This window comes from Perissodus microlepis, chromosome 6 (genome assembly GCF_051167445.1).
Source record: "Perissodus microlepis isolate ML-2025 ecotype Zambia chromosome 6, ASM5116744v1, whole genome shotgun sequence".
Lineage (NCBI taxonomy): Eukaryota > Metazoa > Chordata > Actinopteri > Cichliformes > Cichlidae > Perissodus > Perissodus microlepis.
The window spans coordinates 9,971,060-9,983,721 of NC_140466.1; the positions used below are offsets into that span (position 1 = coordinate 9,971,060).

The window sequence follows — 12,662 nt, forward strand, 5'->3', positions numbered from 1 at the left end:
ATGCAACCAAGTTTACCTCTTTGCCGATATGTGATGACTTGTGATGGTGCAGATCAAAAGTCCACAGATAACTAACAGAACTGCCTGCCAATATTTTGGCCACAAACATTTTATTTTCACCAACTGCGATTGCATCTGAGATTCCTTCAATGGAGAGCCCATGTACCAGCTCCATCACCTCAACATGGAGATTGATTCTCTTAGAACTGACCTGGACATAGAGACAAGGCAAACAAATATGGGAATTGTGCCAATTTGATTAACATATTTAATAAATAATTAATGCTGTCAGCGTTAATCTCGTTAAAATGACGTTAACGCCATAACTGCATTAACGCGGCAAATCTCCGTTAGCGAGTTAGTGCGGATCGCCCCGTGCGTGGGGCTGCACGGCGTCAACGCGTTAGCATGGTTAGCTCGTTAACGCGTTAGCGCAGTGCAGCCCCATGCACAGGGCCATCCGTGATAAATGGCTAAAGGAGATTTGCCCGTTAACGCGGTTATGGCATTAACGTCATTTTAACGAGATGAACGCTGACAGCACTATAAATAATTTATTCTTATTTCTGCATGAAATCAATACATGGTATTAGTTTTAACATAATGCTGGTATAATATATGTTTCTACAGTCCAGTTAGCATAACTCATTTTGATTATTCTACTTTGCCCCTTATAGTGCAGCGCAAAACATTCAAAAACTCCCTGATAAACATGAAAAAACAGAAAAATGCTGTCACTGACTCTATAAAGGGCACTATGTTGAAAACTTATATGATATACTTCCTAGATGAACACATTTGGGACATTAAAAAAGGTGATGATGGGGACTGAATTTCAAGTGACAGTATTTTATTTAGTATCTGTTTAAATATATGTTTTATCTCATATCTTGAGTAAAACTGACTTGTTCTTACAATGTACATTATCTAACTTTTTCCTTTACGTTACCTGGTTGTGAGCAGTGAGATTGGCATTGTATGTTCCCACCCTGCTGAATACGTGGCTGTAGTTCTGATTAGGCTTAGCGTAAACTGTTGCATCGCCGCTGATGCTGAGAATCAGTTCAACGTCCGAACCTGCTGCCATGGAAATAATGAAGTCCACCTTTTCATTCACTGCTACAAACTTCTTACTTGCCTTAAAGTCCAACTTATCAATCCTTTCCTGAACAAAGAATTCCTTTGAAAACACTTGCGAGCTGACACCATTGGTGGCATTCAAAGTAACAGTGGCTATCTTTGGCTCCTGAAAAATTACAGATGTTTTCTTTCCCGTTTCTGTTTTTCCATCCAGCAGCCATGTCCATGTCACATTGGTTCCTGTCACTACCTTCCCCTGTAGAAAGATGCTGACACCCGTTGCTATGTAACTGTCCTGAGTCCCATTAGTGACTGAGAAGATTAGGCCAGAAATTACTTCCTGGACACTGACACGCTTTGACACAGTCTTTGAGCTAACTTCATTAAAGACCTCAACAGTTACTTGTTTTTCCCCAATAGTGTTGAAGGTGTGGGTCTTCCCGGGCATATTCCACTGCAGAGCATGCCCATCTACAGACCAACGATACTGTAGGTCTGAGCCTTCTGTAGTCAGTACTGTGAGATTTACTGAAACATTGACTGCCACTGGGTTTTTGCTGATCTGAAGGTGCACATCTCCGGCTGGTTCTAGAAAGCGGATGGTTCTGTTGATAGAGAGCTGGCCCAGAAGGTTGGCTGCCCAGAGTAAGATGATACAAGGACCAGGCTTGGGAAAATTCAGTTGAACTGTTTTCCCAGTTTTGTTGAATGAGCTGTCAGGATCTAGCTCTCTGATGATGTTCCAAGTAAAGGTCATGTTGGTGCCCTCCTTTAATCCAGCTTGAAGTTTGAGACCTCGGTTTGTAGGGAAGCAACAACCATCCAATCTGGTGCCTCCCTCTCTGCCAGTCTCCTCTGCCAAAATCTGCAGCCCCTCCAACTCACGTTGGACAAACAGGAAGATATTTGCTTGTGCTGTTCCTACATCATTCTCTGCCGTCACAATGATGTTGAAAGTCCCAACTGAACGAAAGGTGTAATACATCTTGTAGGTCCCTGGGATTGAGGTACAGTGGTCACACAGTATCCAAGAGTACCGCGCATTTAACCGATCGCCCTCTGCCATTTGGGCTTCAAAGGTGACTGACTCGTTGAGAGGGACTTTTACCAAGCTCGCATTGACTCTCAACCCACTGATTGGTGCAATCACAATAACTGTTAAAGTAGTATCATTCTGACTAACTGTGTTGGCTGCTTTCAACGTGATATTGTATTTTCCAGAGATGTTGTAGGTATGAAGGACATTCTGTCCTGTAAGCTGATTTCCATCTCCAAAGTTCCAGGTGTAAGTGACATTGGAGGCCAATGAAGAACTGATAAAAGTGTATGGTGCTCCAAGTGTCAAATTATTATACTTTGTGCCATTATGCTGAATGACAATTGGTCCAATGGGCATCAGAACCTCAATGACAGCACTAGCATTACTGCTGGAGATGTTATTGAAAACATTTACCATCACCATGTAGAGACCTGGGTTCTTAAATGCTGTCACCATACTCCCTGAACCATGAATGAGCACAGGGTCTTCCTCTTTACCAAAGTCCCACTGATAACTGTAGTTAAATTGAGGTTCAGCTCTAACCCAGAATTGTATTTCTTCTCCCACAGCATAATGGGATTTCTCAGGGGTAAGGCTGATGTTGGTCAAAGCTGGCTGCACACACACCCAGGTGAAGAAATTGGCCTTGGTGGTCTTGTTCAAACCAGTGGAAAGGAGCAAGGAAAGGTGGTAATTCCCACTTGCCAAATAAGTGTGAGAGACTCTGGGGTTGCCACGGTGTGTCTCGTTGGGACTTCCGTCTCCAAAGCTCCATTCGTAAAGGTGAGATGATGCGTTACCAGACACCCAGGCTTGAAAGTTGACAGTGGTCTGCTCTCGGACACATCCGGAAGGCTCCATTCTTATAACTTGGAAGACAAACACCTGAACTGGAAGGATTGTCCATCCAGAGCTTACAGCATTCATAGCAGTCACATTTACTGTATAGTTACCATCTTTCGTATAGGTATGTGACACGTTAGGCTCAGATTGAGTATAAATTTTTCCATCACCCATTGCGAATGTCCATGTGATGTTGTTACCCGAACGAAGGTGTGCCCACACCTTTGTAGGACTGTGAAGCTCTGTGGGAGAAGTGCTTTTAGCTGTTAGATCTTCAATCTCCTTATACACAAACATCTCAGCACAGGCACTATTAGAGCTGATGGTGTTGTTTACTGAAACACAAACAGTGAAGTTGCCCGACTCTGTAAAGGTGTGCGGCACACGGCGACCTATTTGAGTGACAGAGCCATCTCCAAAGTGCCACTCATAGTGAATTCCATACGGTGTGGGCAAAGGGTGAGCCTCAAAAAAAGCTGATTTGCCAGCGAGGAGAAGTGCTGGCTCCGTCTGTATATTGACATGAGTGAGGATGCTGTAGACGCTCATGTTGATGCTCTTAGTGATGTTCTCGTAACGATTGGAAACTGATACCAGTGCGGTGTATATTCCTGAAAAAAAAAGAGGTGGGAATGGGAAAATCATGAAAAAAGAAGATATTTTCTGTACATGTTTGGATCATAAAGTTCTGTGACTCTGTCCACAAACAAATAAAAACATGCATGATTTAAATTTAGCTTAAATTTAACTTCTGGACCTCTTCCAGCTCTTCAGTTATATTTTTGGATTTTGCTCCACTGAGCTGGCTCAGAGGTCCCAATCTGACCTCTTGCATTTAGGTCTGAAATTTCACCATGCACCTAAAATTTGCCAGTCAGTCTGATAACTTTGGTGTAAAACAGATTGGACTTTGATGTCCAGTCTTCAGTGGAAGAACTAGCAGTGTAACGGTCCAGGCGCACAATCAAGAACATGCTTCTTTTGATGTATTCAAAACAGCTGTGAAATGTCCAATATGCATAAGGAGACAGCCCTGAAGGGGAGAGAGGCTTCAACTTATTCAACCTGATTATCATAACTTGTAAGCTATTATCTACTTTCAGGCTTAAAAAAACAAAACACACAAAAATAGGCTTTTTTATTTCAAAGCTGTTATTGTTACCTGGCTGAGAGTAATTATAGGTAATATTGTTGCTTAGGAGGACTTGATTAGGTGAGTCTTGACAAAAGAGGGAGGAAGAGTAGGGAGGCTTGTATTCAAATTCTTTATATCCTCCATCACCAAAAGACCATCTGCAACATGATACAATGCAAAAACATTATCAGAAATCTACAAATAAAAAAAAGCAACATTCTTTATGTCGTTTACGGTACCAACAAAGTGAATGTGTAAACAAGGTTATAAAGACATAACACGAGTACTACCAATACATGCACACAAACACAGGCGCACTAACTGGAGAGATGGAAAGTGGGAATCTTTTCTGACGATGCAATAAAGGGTTTGGATGAGGCGAAGTGGAAACTGGAACTGAGGAAGCCTCTTAGAACCAAAAATGGTGAGAGTGCAGAGAAACTAAGTGAGAGAGTACTCCAAAGTTGGTGGGATACAAAGAGTGGAAGAAAAAAAATGAAGAAAAAAAAAAGTAGAGGGGAAACAGCCGCACAGAGGGGAAAATTCTTGTCAGCAATCTTCCCTAACCGCACAGTTATAAATCCAAGGCTTCTCTTTGACTTGACTGCTGCAGTGCTATTATGGCACACAAGAAGAGAAAAACAGAAAAGAAGAGCAAAGCATAAGAGAAATAGAGAAAACAAACAAACAGTTTTTCACTCAGCCTTAAAAATATAATAAAAGTAATAGAGATAGAAATGGGCAGTTTTGGGATCACTGTACTTAACGCTGTCCATCTATCCACCCTGGTGTTCATACCGGAAAGTGGCAGAAACTGACATATCCATGACCACCGAGGCAGTAAGAGTCTGAGTGGAGCCCTGGGGGACCACATTTGGCACTCCCCTGACTGTGAGGTTGACCATGGGCTGGAGCCGGTCTACGGTTACGTTGAAATGGTCTGTGAGCGTGCTGACATGGTTCATGGCTGTCACCTGGGAAGATAGCGCATAGTCAGTATGACATTAGGCTTGTGTCACATCTGCATAATAAGCTGTTACAACGACAACCGCTATGTTATTCTGATAACCAATCACACAGTTCATTTCTCAGTTTAAAATTCATTTCCCAGACATTTATTGGCTCCATATTCGAAAAGATGACTGTCTTCGTTCTCTGTAGCTATTTTCACACATTCACTGCAACACACTACACCTCTGAATTTTTCTAGACCTTAATGACAAAGGTGCATGAGCGAACACAGCCTATCTGATGCAAGTGGTATCAAAAACAGATGTTTTACATATTAATTTATTTTTTAAAAATTGTCATAATGTGTCCATATGTAAGCCCAGGTGTGACAACAGTTTGACTTAATAGATGAGACAGAAACTCACTGTAAGTTTGTAGATAGCAGCATTCTGGTAGATGACATTGAGGACAGTGTTATAATAAGTGAAGTAGGGCTTGTCATCCACTGTCCATTTAAATGTGGGGTTAGAGCCTTCAAGCACTGACGCTGTGTAGCTCTACAATAGACACAGAGCATAATGCAGGGTATAAACACGAATTATGATCTCTTCATAAAACTGTCATTCAAATAAGCCTATAAGCAAAATAACTCACCACAACCGACTCCATCAGTACCCTGCGTGCAGGATGTGGCTGCACCACCAATCCTCTCAGTGGCTTTTCCAGGTGAACAATCACTTTCAGGCTGGCCTCTATTACATTATTGTGGGCTTCCAGCTCCACCTTCACTGGATCCTTGTGTTCCTCCATTTTCAGACTAAGATCCAGCACTGCAAACTGGCTGGGCTCTGCAACCACACCACCAGATCCTGGGTTTGCCCCCAGCTGACAGAGTGCTGGATTGGACAAAAAATCCAGGGGACATTCAGACTTGAAAGTGGCACTATGATTACTGCCATGCCAAGATACCGTTGTTGGGTCGCGAGACCGCACACGGAGTAGAAGCCGGGTGTCATTGGACTGAATGTAGAGGGTGCCATTCTGCACAGGGGGATGGAGGATTGTCAGGCCCAGTGGAGCCACCACCCGCAATGGGCACGATGCAGAGACTGAGTACGACGGTTCAACAGAAGTCACCTGAAATGTAAATGCATTTTATTTAAATTATTACTATTAAATACAAACCACTCTAATAAATGTGCTAAAAGATAACAGCCAAAAACTTCCTTAAATGTTTAAAACCTAAGTATCTTGCAACATTGGTGTTATAGGAAAAAAAATACTAATTCTAACACTTCAAACTCCTCACTACAGGTTCCATCTTCTTTAGTGGCCTCCACCTGCATGTAGAAATCTTTCACATGCATGCTGTGTTGATGGCTTACCAGCAGGCTGTAGTTTCCAGGTTGAGGAAGCCCAGCAGACAGCTGCGATCCCTGCAGCTGAGTCGTACTCTGTTCCATATAGAGCACTCTGACAGGGCAAACCACTTCCTCCAGCCAGCCTGCTTCTCCAGTCTTCACCAGTGTCTCTATGTCGAGCTCCGGGTCAGGCAGAAGGTCAGGGTCATGGTCAGGTGAACTGTCTGCTGGGAGTCTGGTGTTATTGATCCAGAACCACTCCGATCGTTTAAGACCTAAAACAGGTTGTCGCCATGGTGACTGTGGGGAAGACTGGCAGTGAAGCAGGGAGGATGGACCGGCATCATGCTGCAGAGCGATCACATCACCACGTGAAACCAAAATGTCCTCCAATTGGTCTTTTAACTGTGAGAAACAGGGACCAGAAAGGTTTAAGTTAAAGGCAGATACCAATTTGTCTTTAAATACGTGTCTTTACTGAACACAGTTTTTAGTAGTGACCTAACAGGCATTGCACAACAGCAGCAATCATTTAACTGTTTATCTATTTTGATTGTATACATCCTCAAATTAAGTCACTGATATTAGAAGCAAAAGCGAATCCTCTCACCAGCACATGTAAAGCTGATCCTGCTGGCAGAGTGAAAACCACCTCGTCCTGTAGGATGTATCGGGGCCTAAATGTCCCAGCTGTCAGGTGCTGAACAAGGGTGCAGTTAGGACAGGAAGATGGTGGGCAGGGATTAGAGAGGGGCAGGCACCGACCCTGGAAGGGACACCACTGCTGTAGTCGGGGGCAAGAGGATGGATCGCTGCTCTTGGTGTCAGTTGAGACACAAAGAGCTACCGGGGCACATGCTGGGCCTCCACAGCCTAAGACAAGAAGCTTTGTGTTATTTCTTAAAAATGAAATTTGTACATGCAGCAGTGTTGTTCAACTTCATTGCTATTGAATATGCAGATGGGTAGTTACATAACAATAATGATTTTTCATTAGCTGCTCATATAAGTATGAAGGTGCAAAAATGTAGATTAAAGGAAAGAATTACTGAATGAGAGATACTAAATCAAACAAGAAAATCTCGTTAAAGCAAGTCAAAAATTGTGCACTTGTGGAACAGGAAAGTGAAAGATGTGTGTGCATGTACGTCTGGGGTAGACTAAATTTGCCATCAGTGTGATTAATACCAAACTACATTATCCTATTATCTCCTCCATCTTGTTCCCTGCCTCACAGGCTTGAAATCAAAGACAGGAAGCGCTCAGAACTGAGATGACCTTGTTTGTTTGATTTCCTTCCTTTCATGTTTTACTATACTTTCTGTCTCCATGAAAATTTTATTTTCACATTCACCTACCTAACAATTTAAGACAAGCCTGGTCAGTGTGTCTGACTAGAGGTGTGGGATCAGGTGGCTTATATGTTTCTTAACACCTGGCGAGTGTATATTAGTGAGTTTCTGTGTGTGTGTGTGACTCACTGGGGAGCAGCAGGTGTGTGCCGTGATAATGACAGTGAGGTCTGTATATCTGAAATCGGACGTTGACTTGTGAGCTGAGGTTCTGAGTGACAAATTCCAGGGAGGACAGACGACCTGCCTGAACAAAGCTCAGTGCAGGGAACAACAGCATCTGAGAAATAAAGCAGAAGCAGCTTAATGAAATAGACTCTGGAATGAGTCTGACGCATAAAAAAAAGAAAGATATTAAGCTGAGATATCTCCTTACCTCAATGACACCGCTGGGAGGTTGTGAAACAGAGTGGAGTGAGGGTGAAGCACTGTGGAAAGGATTATGGGAAGGAAACACAGCCATGCCAACCATGTAGATCCCGGCATCTGGAACACGGACTGGAGAGGCAGAAGAAGGATGCATTCAAGGTGACAAAAAAGCACAGAGGATAGAGGAAGTAACAGATTTCAACAGGCAATTTTTTTGAGATTTCCAGGTACTTTGCTTACTTAAAAAATAAAAAAAATAAAATAATAATAATAATAATAATAATAATTCACCATAGTGTATGTCTGTATGTTTGCTTGCATGTTCTCCATCTCCTGTGCATAATGCAGGGGTCTGGTAGTTTACGGGAAAAAAAACCCCTCTAAAAACCTTGAAGATTGGCATACCAAGCAAACATGTCCATGTGTGCCCATAGTGGGTAGCTGTGGGTGAACTTGGACCTGTGCGGGCAGGGCAAACCCATACTTATCCCATGTGGGCCCCAAGTGGATGTGCCCACACAGGGCCCACAACAGTTTTGCCGCTTGGGGCTCCTATGTGGAACTAGGGGCCCACTGCACTTTCTCCCTTTGGGCCTCCAAGAGGGAAGCCCACTGCGTTCTGCCCATAGAACAGCTAGGTGGGCCCCTGGGGTTACTATGGGCAACCAAACACCAAGTAAATTATTTGACAAAATTTGAGGGAGCATTTTTTTGAGTTGGTAGCTCCACACTTTGGTGGTTTACACATTTGCATACCAAGTAAACGTGTAAACCAGCATTGAAGGAGATACATATCTCTTTTGTGGTTGTGTCAGGAAAACAATACAATGAATATCTTGCAAATCAAATGTGTGGCATTGCTCTGGTAACCAATTCTTAAACACCTTGTGAATAAGCAACATTTTTGATCGACAGTATGCTCCAACCTCCATATCAGTTAGAGGCAGTAATGCACCATAGGGCACATATGGGCATTGGTGCGCAGCCCACTGTGGGCCCACATGGACCCCTAAAAAACAAGCTGTCTGGGTGGTTAGGTAGGTAGGAGGGAGTCGGGTATTAAATGCTCTTCACTTTCTATAAGTGACACATGAGTTTGGTGCCCAGACACAAATGGTAACTTTATTCTACTGAGGTAATAAATCATTTAAATAGGAGATGTCTGGCTAAGCTTAATTTGCATACAATTCTAGGCGCAGTGGGTAAAATTGCATTAAATCTGTTCCTCAGTTTTCATTTCATTTCTCTAATCTAGTTATGTGAACTGCTTTATATTTGGATTATGAGACAGAATGTCAGTGAGCTTACCTTCGGCAGTGTACTGGCACATATACGGCCGCTTGGCATTGCATTGGTATGGACTGGTCTGACCGCGTGCTTCAAGGAAGACGCACACATTGCCACGAGAGCTCGTCGAGCGAGGATGAAATATCTCCTCTCCCTCCTGCATCTCTGATCCGTTCACCCAGTGCAGCTTGCCAGGGGTGTCTATATCACTCAGGCCCAGCCACACACCTCGCTCCCTGGTGCAGAAACAAATAGATAATGCACAGATTAACACTGAATGATTGACATTTAGCTACGTGACTTGAACCTCGCACCATCTTTTCAGAATGCACACAGGAAGACACATAACAAAGGTGAGAAAAAATGAAATGCAGGAAAAAACAGAAAAGTTGTAAAAACATTCAGAAGTAAATGAGTTTGACTGTTAATAATTGAGAATGAAGTCTGCCAATTGTGCTCTCAATAATAAATGTTTGCAGGGCACAGAGACTGAAAAGTGGTTTTGATTGAACCCTGGTGGGATAATACAGAGATACTATGTTAGATAAATTGGATTTTGGCTCAATGTGTCCATTAATGGACCTCGCCGCTCCCCACTTTGATTTTCCTTCCTCCTACGCACAGTTAACTGAAAACAAAATGGCCTTCCCTCTAAAAGAAAAGTCAGCGTGATACTCACCGTGATCTAAGGACAGGGGGAAACAAATCAAACATTTTAGACATTTTGTTTGAAGCAGGTTTAAGCCATTTTCTGACATTTTCCAAAAATCACCTGGATAAAAGCAATTTCCTTTTCTTTCCTTTTCTTTTTTTCTCCCACTTTTTGGGATTTTTCAAAACACCTTTGATAATGACATCAGAACGAGTGACCAGCGGTTACACAAAGGCAGAAAAAGAACAAGAAAACGTCTTTGTCGCACAAAACAAAGACAGATTCTAAAAAAAGAAAGAAAAAAAGTTCCTTATATAAGAGAGGGGTGGAGGAACACATGAGCAGAAGAGGATGGCGGGGATAAGCTCCATCTGCAGCAAGTTTTTTTTCTTCTCATCCCCTTTGGTATACGAGTCCTACACTCAAATTAGCACACAAATGTACACACACAAAAACCCAGATTCCTACGGCGTTAACGTTACAATGCAGCTGTGCTTTTACAGATGTGTTTTTGTGACCTTCTTACACTTAAACACAAAACACCGAAAGCCGTCTGACCAGTGCGAGAGCAGAATACTTTTACAAAACCAAAGCAAAGCCAAATCCAGAGCTTTGTTCATATACATGTACAAACGTACATGCAGCAAAAAAGTGTATCCTATCAATGTGAATGAGACAAAAACACATAAGACAGGGGTCACATTCAGTCAAATAAGGATAAGTTCACACACACACACAAACACAAACACACACACACACACACACAGAGGAGGGGAGAAAAAAGACAAACACATTTTGCATGCACCCTTTTCCAAACCATGTAATTCTGTGAGTGTCAGTGATCGAACATTTAACATCTGTTTTCAGTATTTTTGTCTGTTTTGATACTTTTTGGCTGTCGTTTCAGCAAACAGACTGGAACATAGCTTTGTTTGAGTTTGTCACTAAAATAGGGAAGACGAAATGTGTGAGCTGGCGGTCCCTCCAGTGACACGATTTAGATACTTGCTTAGAAATAAGACCCGTTTACACCTTTAACACATCCCTTTTTCCTTCCCATTCCTGTGATGTGTTCGTGGTGCAGACATGAAGTTTCAGTCGCTGAACTTAAGCTGGCTACAGAAGAGGGGCAAGCAAAGATTTAGTATTGTTTTTTAAAATTGAAGCTTTAATTTAAAATGGAGCTTTTCAAACAGCTCAACAATTTATTGCAGTCTGTCACAAAACTCTGTGAGCTAAATGCACATTTCCCAGGGTGGGAAAATTAGTAAGGTCTGAGACTGATAGATGGAGAGAGATGTGTGAAAGAGAAGGAAAGGAAGGTGGAAGAAGAGGAGATTATCTTCAACAGTAAGGACTGCTCAGAGAGTGACATTTTATAGACTGAGCTGAAGATGAGAGGTGAAACGTCTTCAAAAAACCTAAAGAAGTCCAGTTGCTTTTCTTTCCAAGCTCCTTAGATTACCATTCCTGGATGAATGACAACCTACCGGTACACAGATATTTTATAGACTGGAAAGTTAAATCTTAAATGTAATATCCTCATTTATTTTAAGGTCTTTAAATCAGATAGTGCTGATGTTCTGATAAATAATGTTTCTGTGAAACATCTAAAAACAAATTTAAGTATACTGTAAATTCTACCTTTTATAATAGCTATAGTGTCTATAGTCTACTTTTATCTTCACGTGTATTCAGTTAGCTAAATCCACAAAGAGCAGTGAGTATTGGAGTAGCTGCACAGGTCAGCTGATCCACAGTCCCTACAGGAAGAAAAATTTATTGCTGCTCACAAAACAAATTCTTATGTGACCAGGCTGTACTGCTACACCTGCTCTTAGGGTTCCCTTGGTAACAATGCACAGATACATTAGTTCTTGAGGAAAAAGATTAACTGAAATTATTTTCCTGTTTCAGTTTGTGAAACTTGCAGAAAGAGTAAACACTCACTGTGTGACTTTGGTTGCCAGCAGGTTACGCAGCTTGTCACTCCTGACTATTGCCAGATCCCCACCGCGGTTCAAACACTGTTTTCGAGCATCAGTCCAGCTCAGCTCTCCTGGAAGGATCTGGAAACAGCTTGAGGACTCGTGATCGTGCGTCGCATCTACTGGACAGAAAGGAGAGGCTGGAAGGGAACAGAAACATGAATGTTGTTTAACAAATACTCTGAAGGTATTCTTTCTAGAAAAAAAAAAGTGCAGCTACTATTTCATAATTAAAAAAAAAAAAAACAACTTAAAACATGCTGAAGTACAAAATAACAGTAAAGTTAGTAAGTTGCATATGATTGCAAATCAGTGTGATCAAATAATAATTCTCATTAGGAATGTGTTTATTTATTTTATTTTTTACTGGCCTCAAATATTTGTCGTAGAACATGCAGAATATGTCTCTCAGTCAAAGTCTTCGTTATTTACGATATAAAAAGAGCTACAAAAATCTGTAAAAAAATTTGTTTAGAGACTTCACAGTGAAAAAAAACAACCTGAAGAGTTTCTAAAAGCCTCAGACAAACAGGCAAAAAATGTAGACACAAGAGATGTTGATATATGGGTGCAAAGTAAAGCACGAGGGGAAAGACAGATGAAAG

The 12,662-nt window shown here is 41.9% G+C and overlaps 1 protein-coding gene across 2 annotated transcripts in view; it reads right to left on the reverse strand.

Moving 5' to 3' along the window:
* Positions 1-12,662, reverse strand: part of pkd1a (polycystic kidney disease 1a) — a 74,190-nt gene that overhangs the window by 35,469 nt on the left and 26,059 nt on the right. For both annotated transcript variants that reach the window (XM_084930641.1, XM_084930639.1), the window contains exons 9-20: positions 12,020-12,197; positions 9,439-9,653; positions 8,138-8,259; positions 7,891-8,041; positions 7,020-7,282; positions 6,434-6,814; positions 5,703-6,185; positions 5,474-5,605; positions 4,896-5,071; positions 4,125-4,255; positions 950-3,573; positions 17-211 (exon numbers count right to left, since the gene is read on the reverse strand). In XM_084930641.1, coding sequence (XP_084786767.1) covers positions 17-211; positions 950-3,573; positions 4,125-4,255; positions 4,896-5,071; positions 5,474-5,605; positions 5,703-6,185; positions 6,434-6,814; positions 7,020-7,282; positions 7,891-8,041; positions 8,138-8,259; positions 9,439-9,653; positions 12,020-12,197 — 5,051 coding nt within the window. The remainder of the gene's footprint in view (positions 1-16; positions 212-949; positions 3,574-4,124; positions 4,256-4,895; positions 5,072-5,473; positions 5,606-5,702; positions 6,186-6,433; positions 6,815-7,019; positions 7,283-7,890; positions 8,042-8,137; positions 8,260-9,438; positions 9,654-12,019; positions 12,198-12,662) is intronic.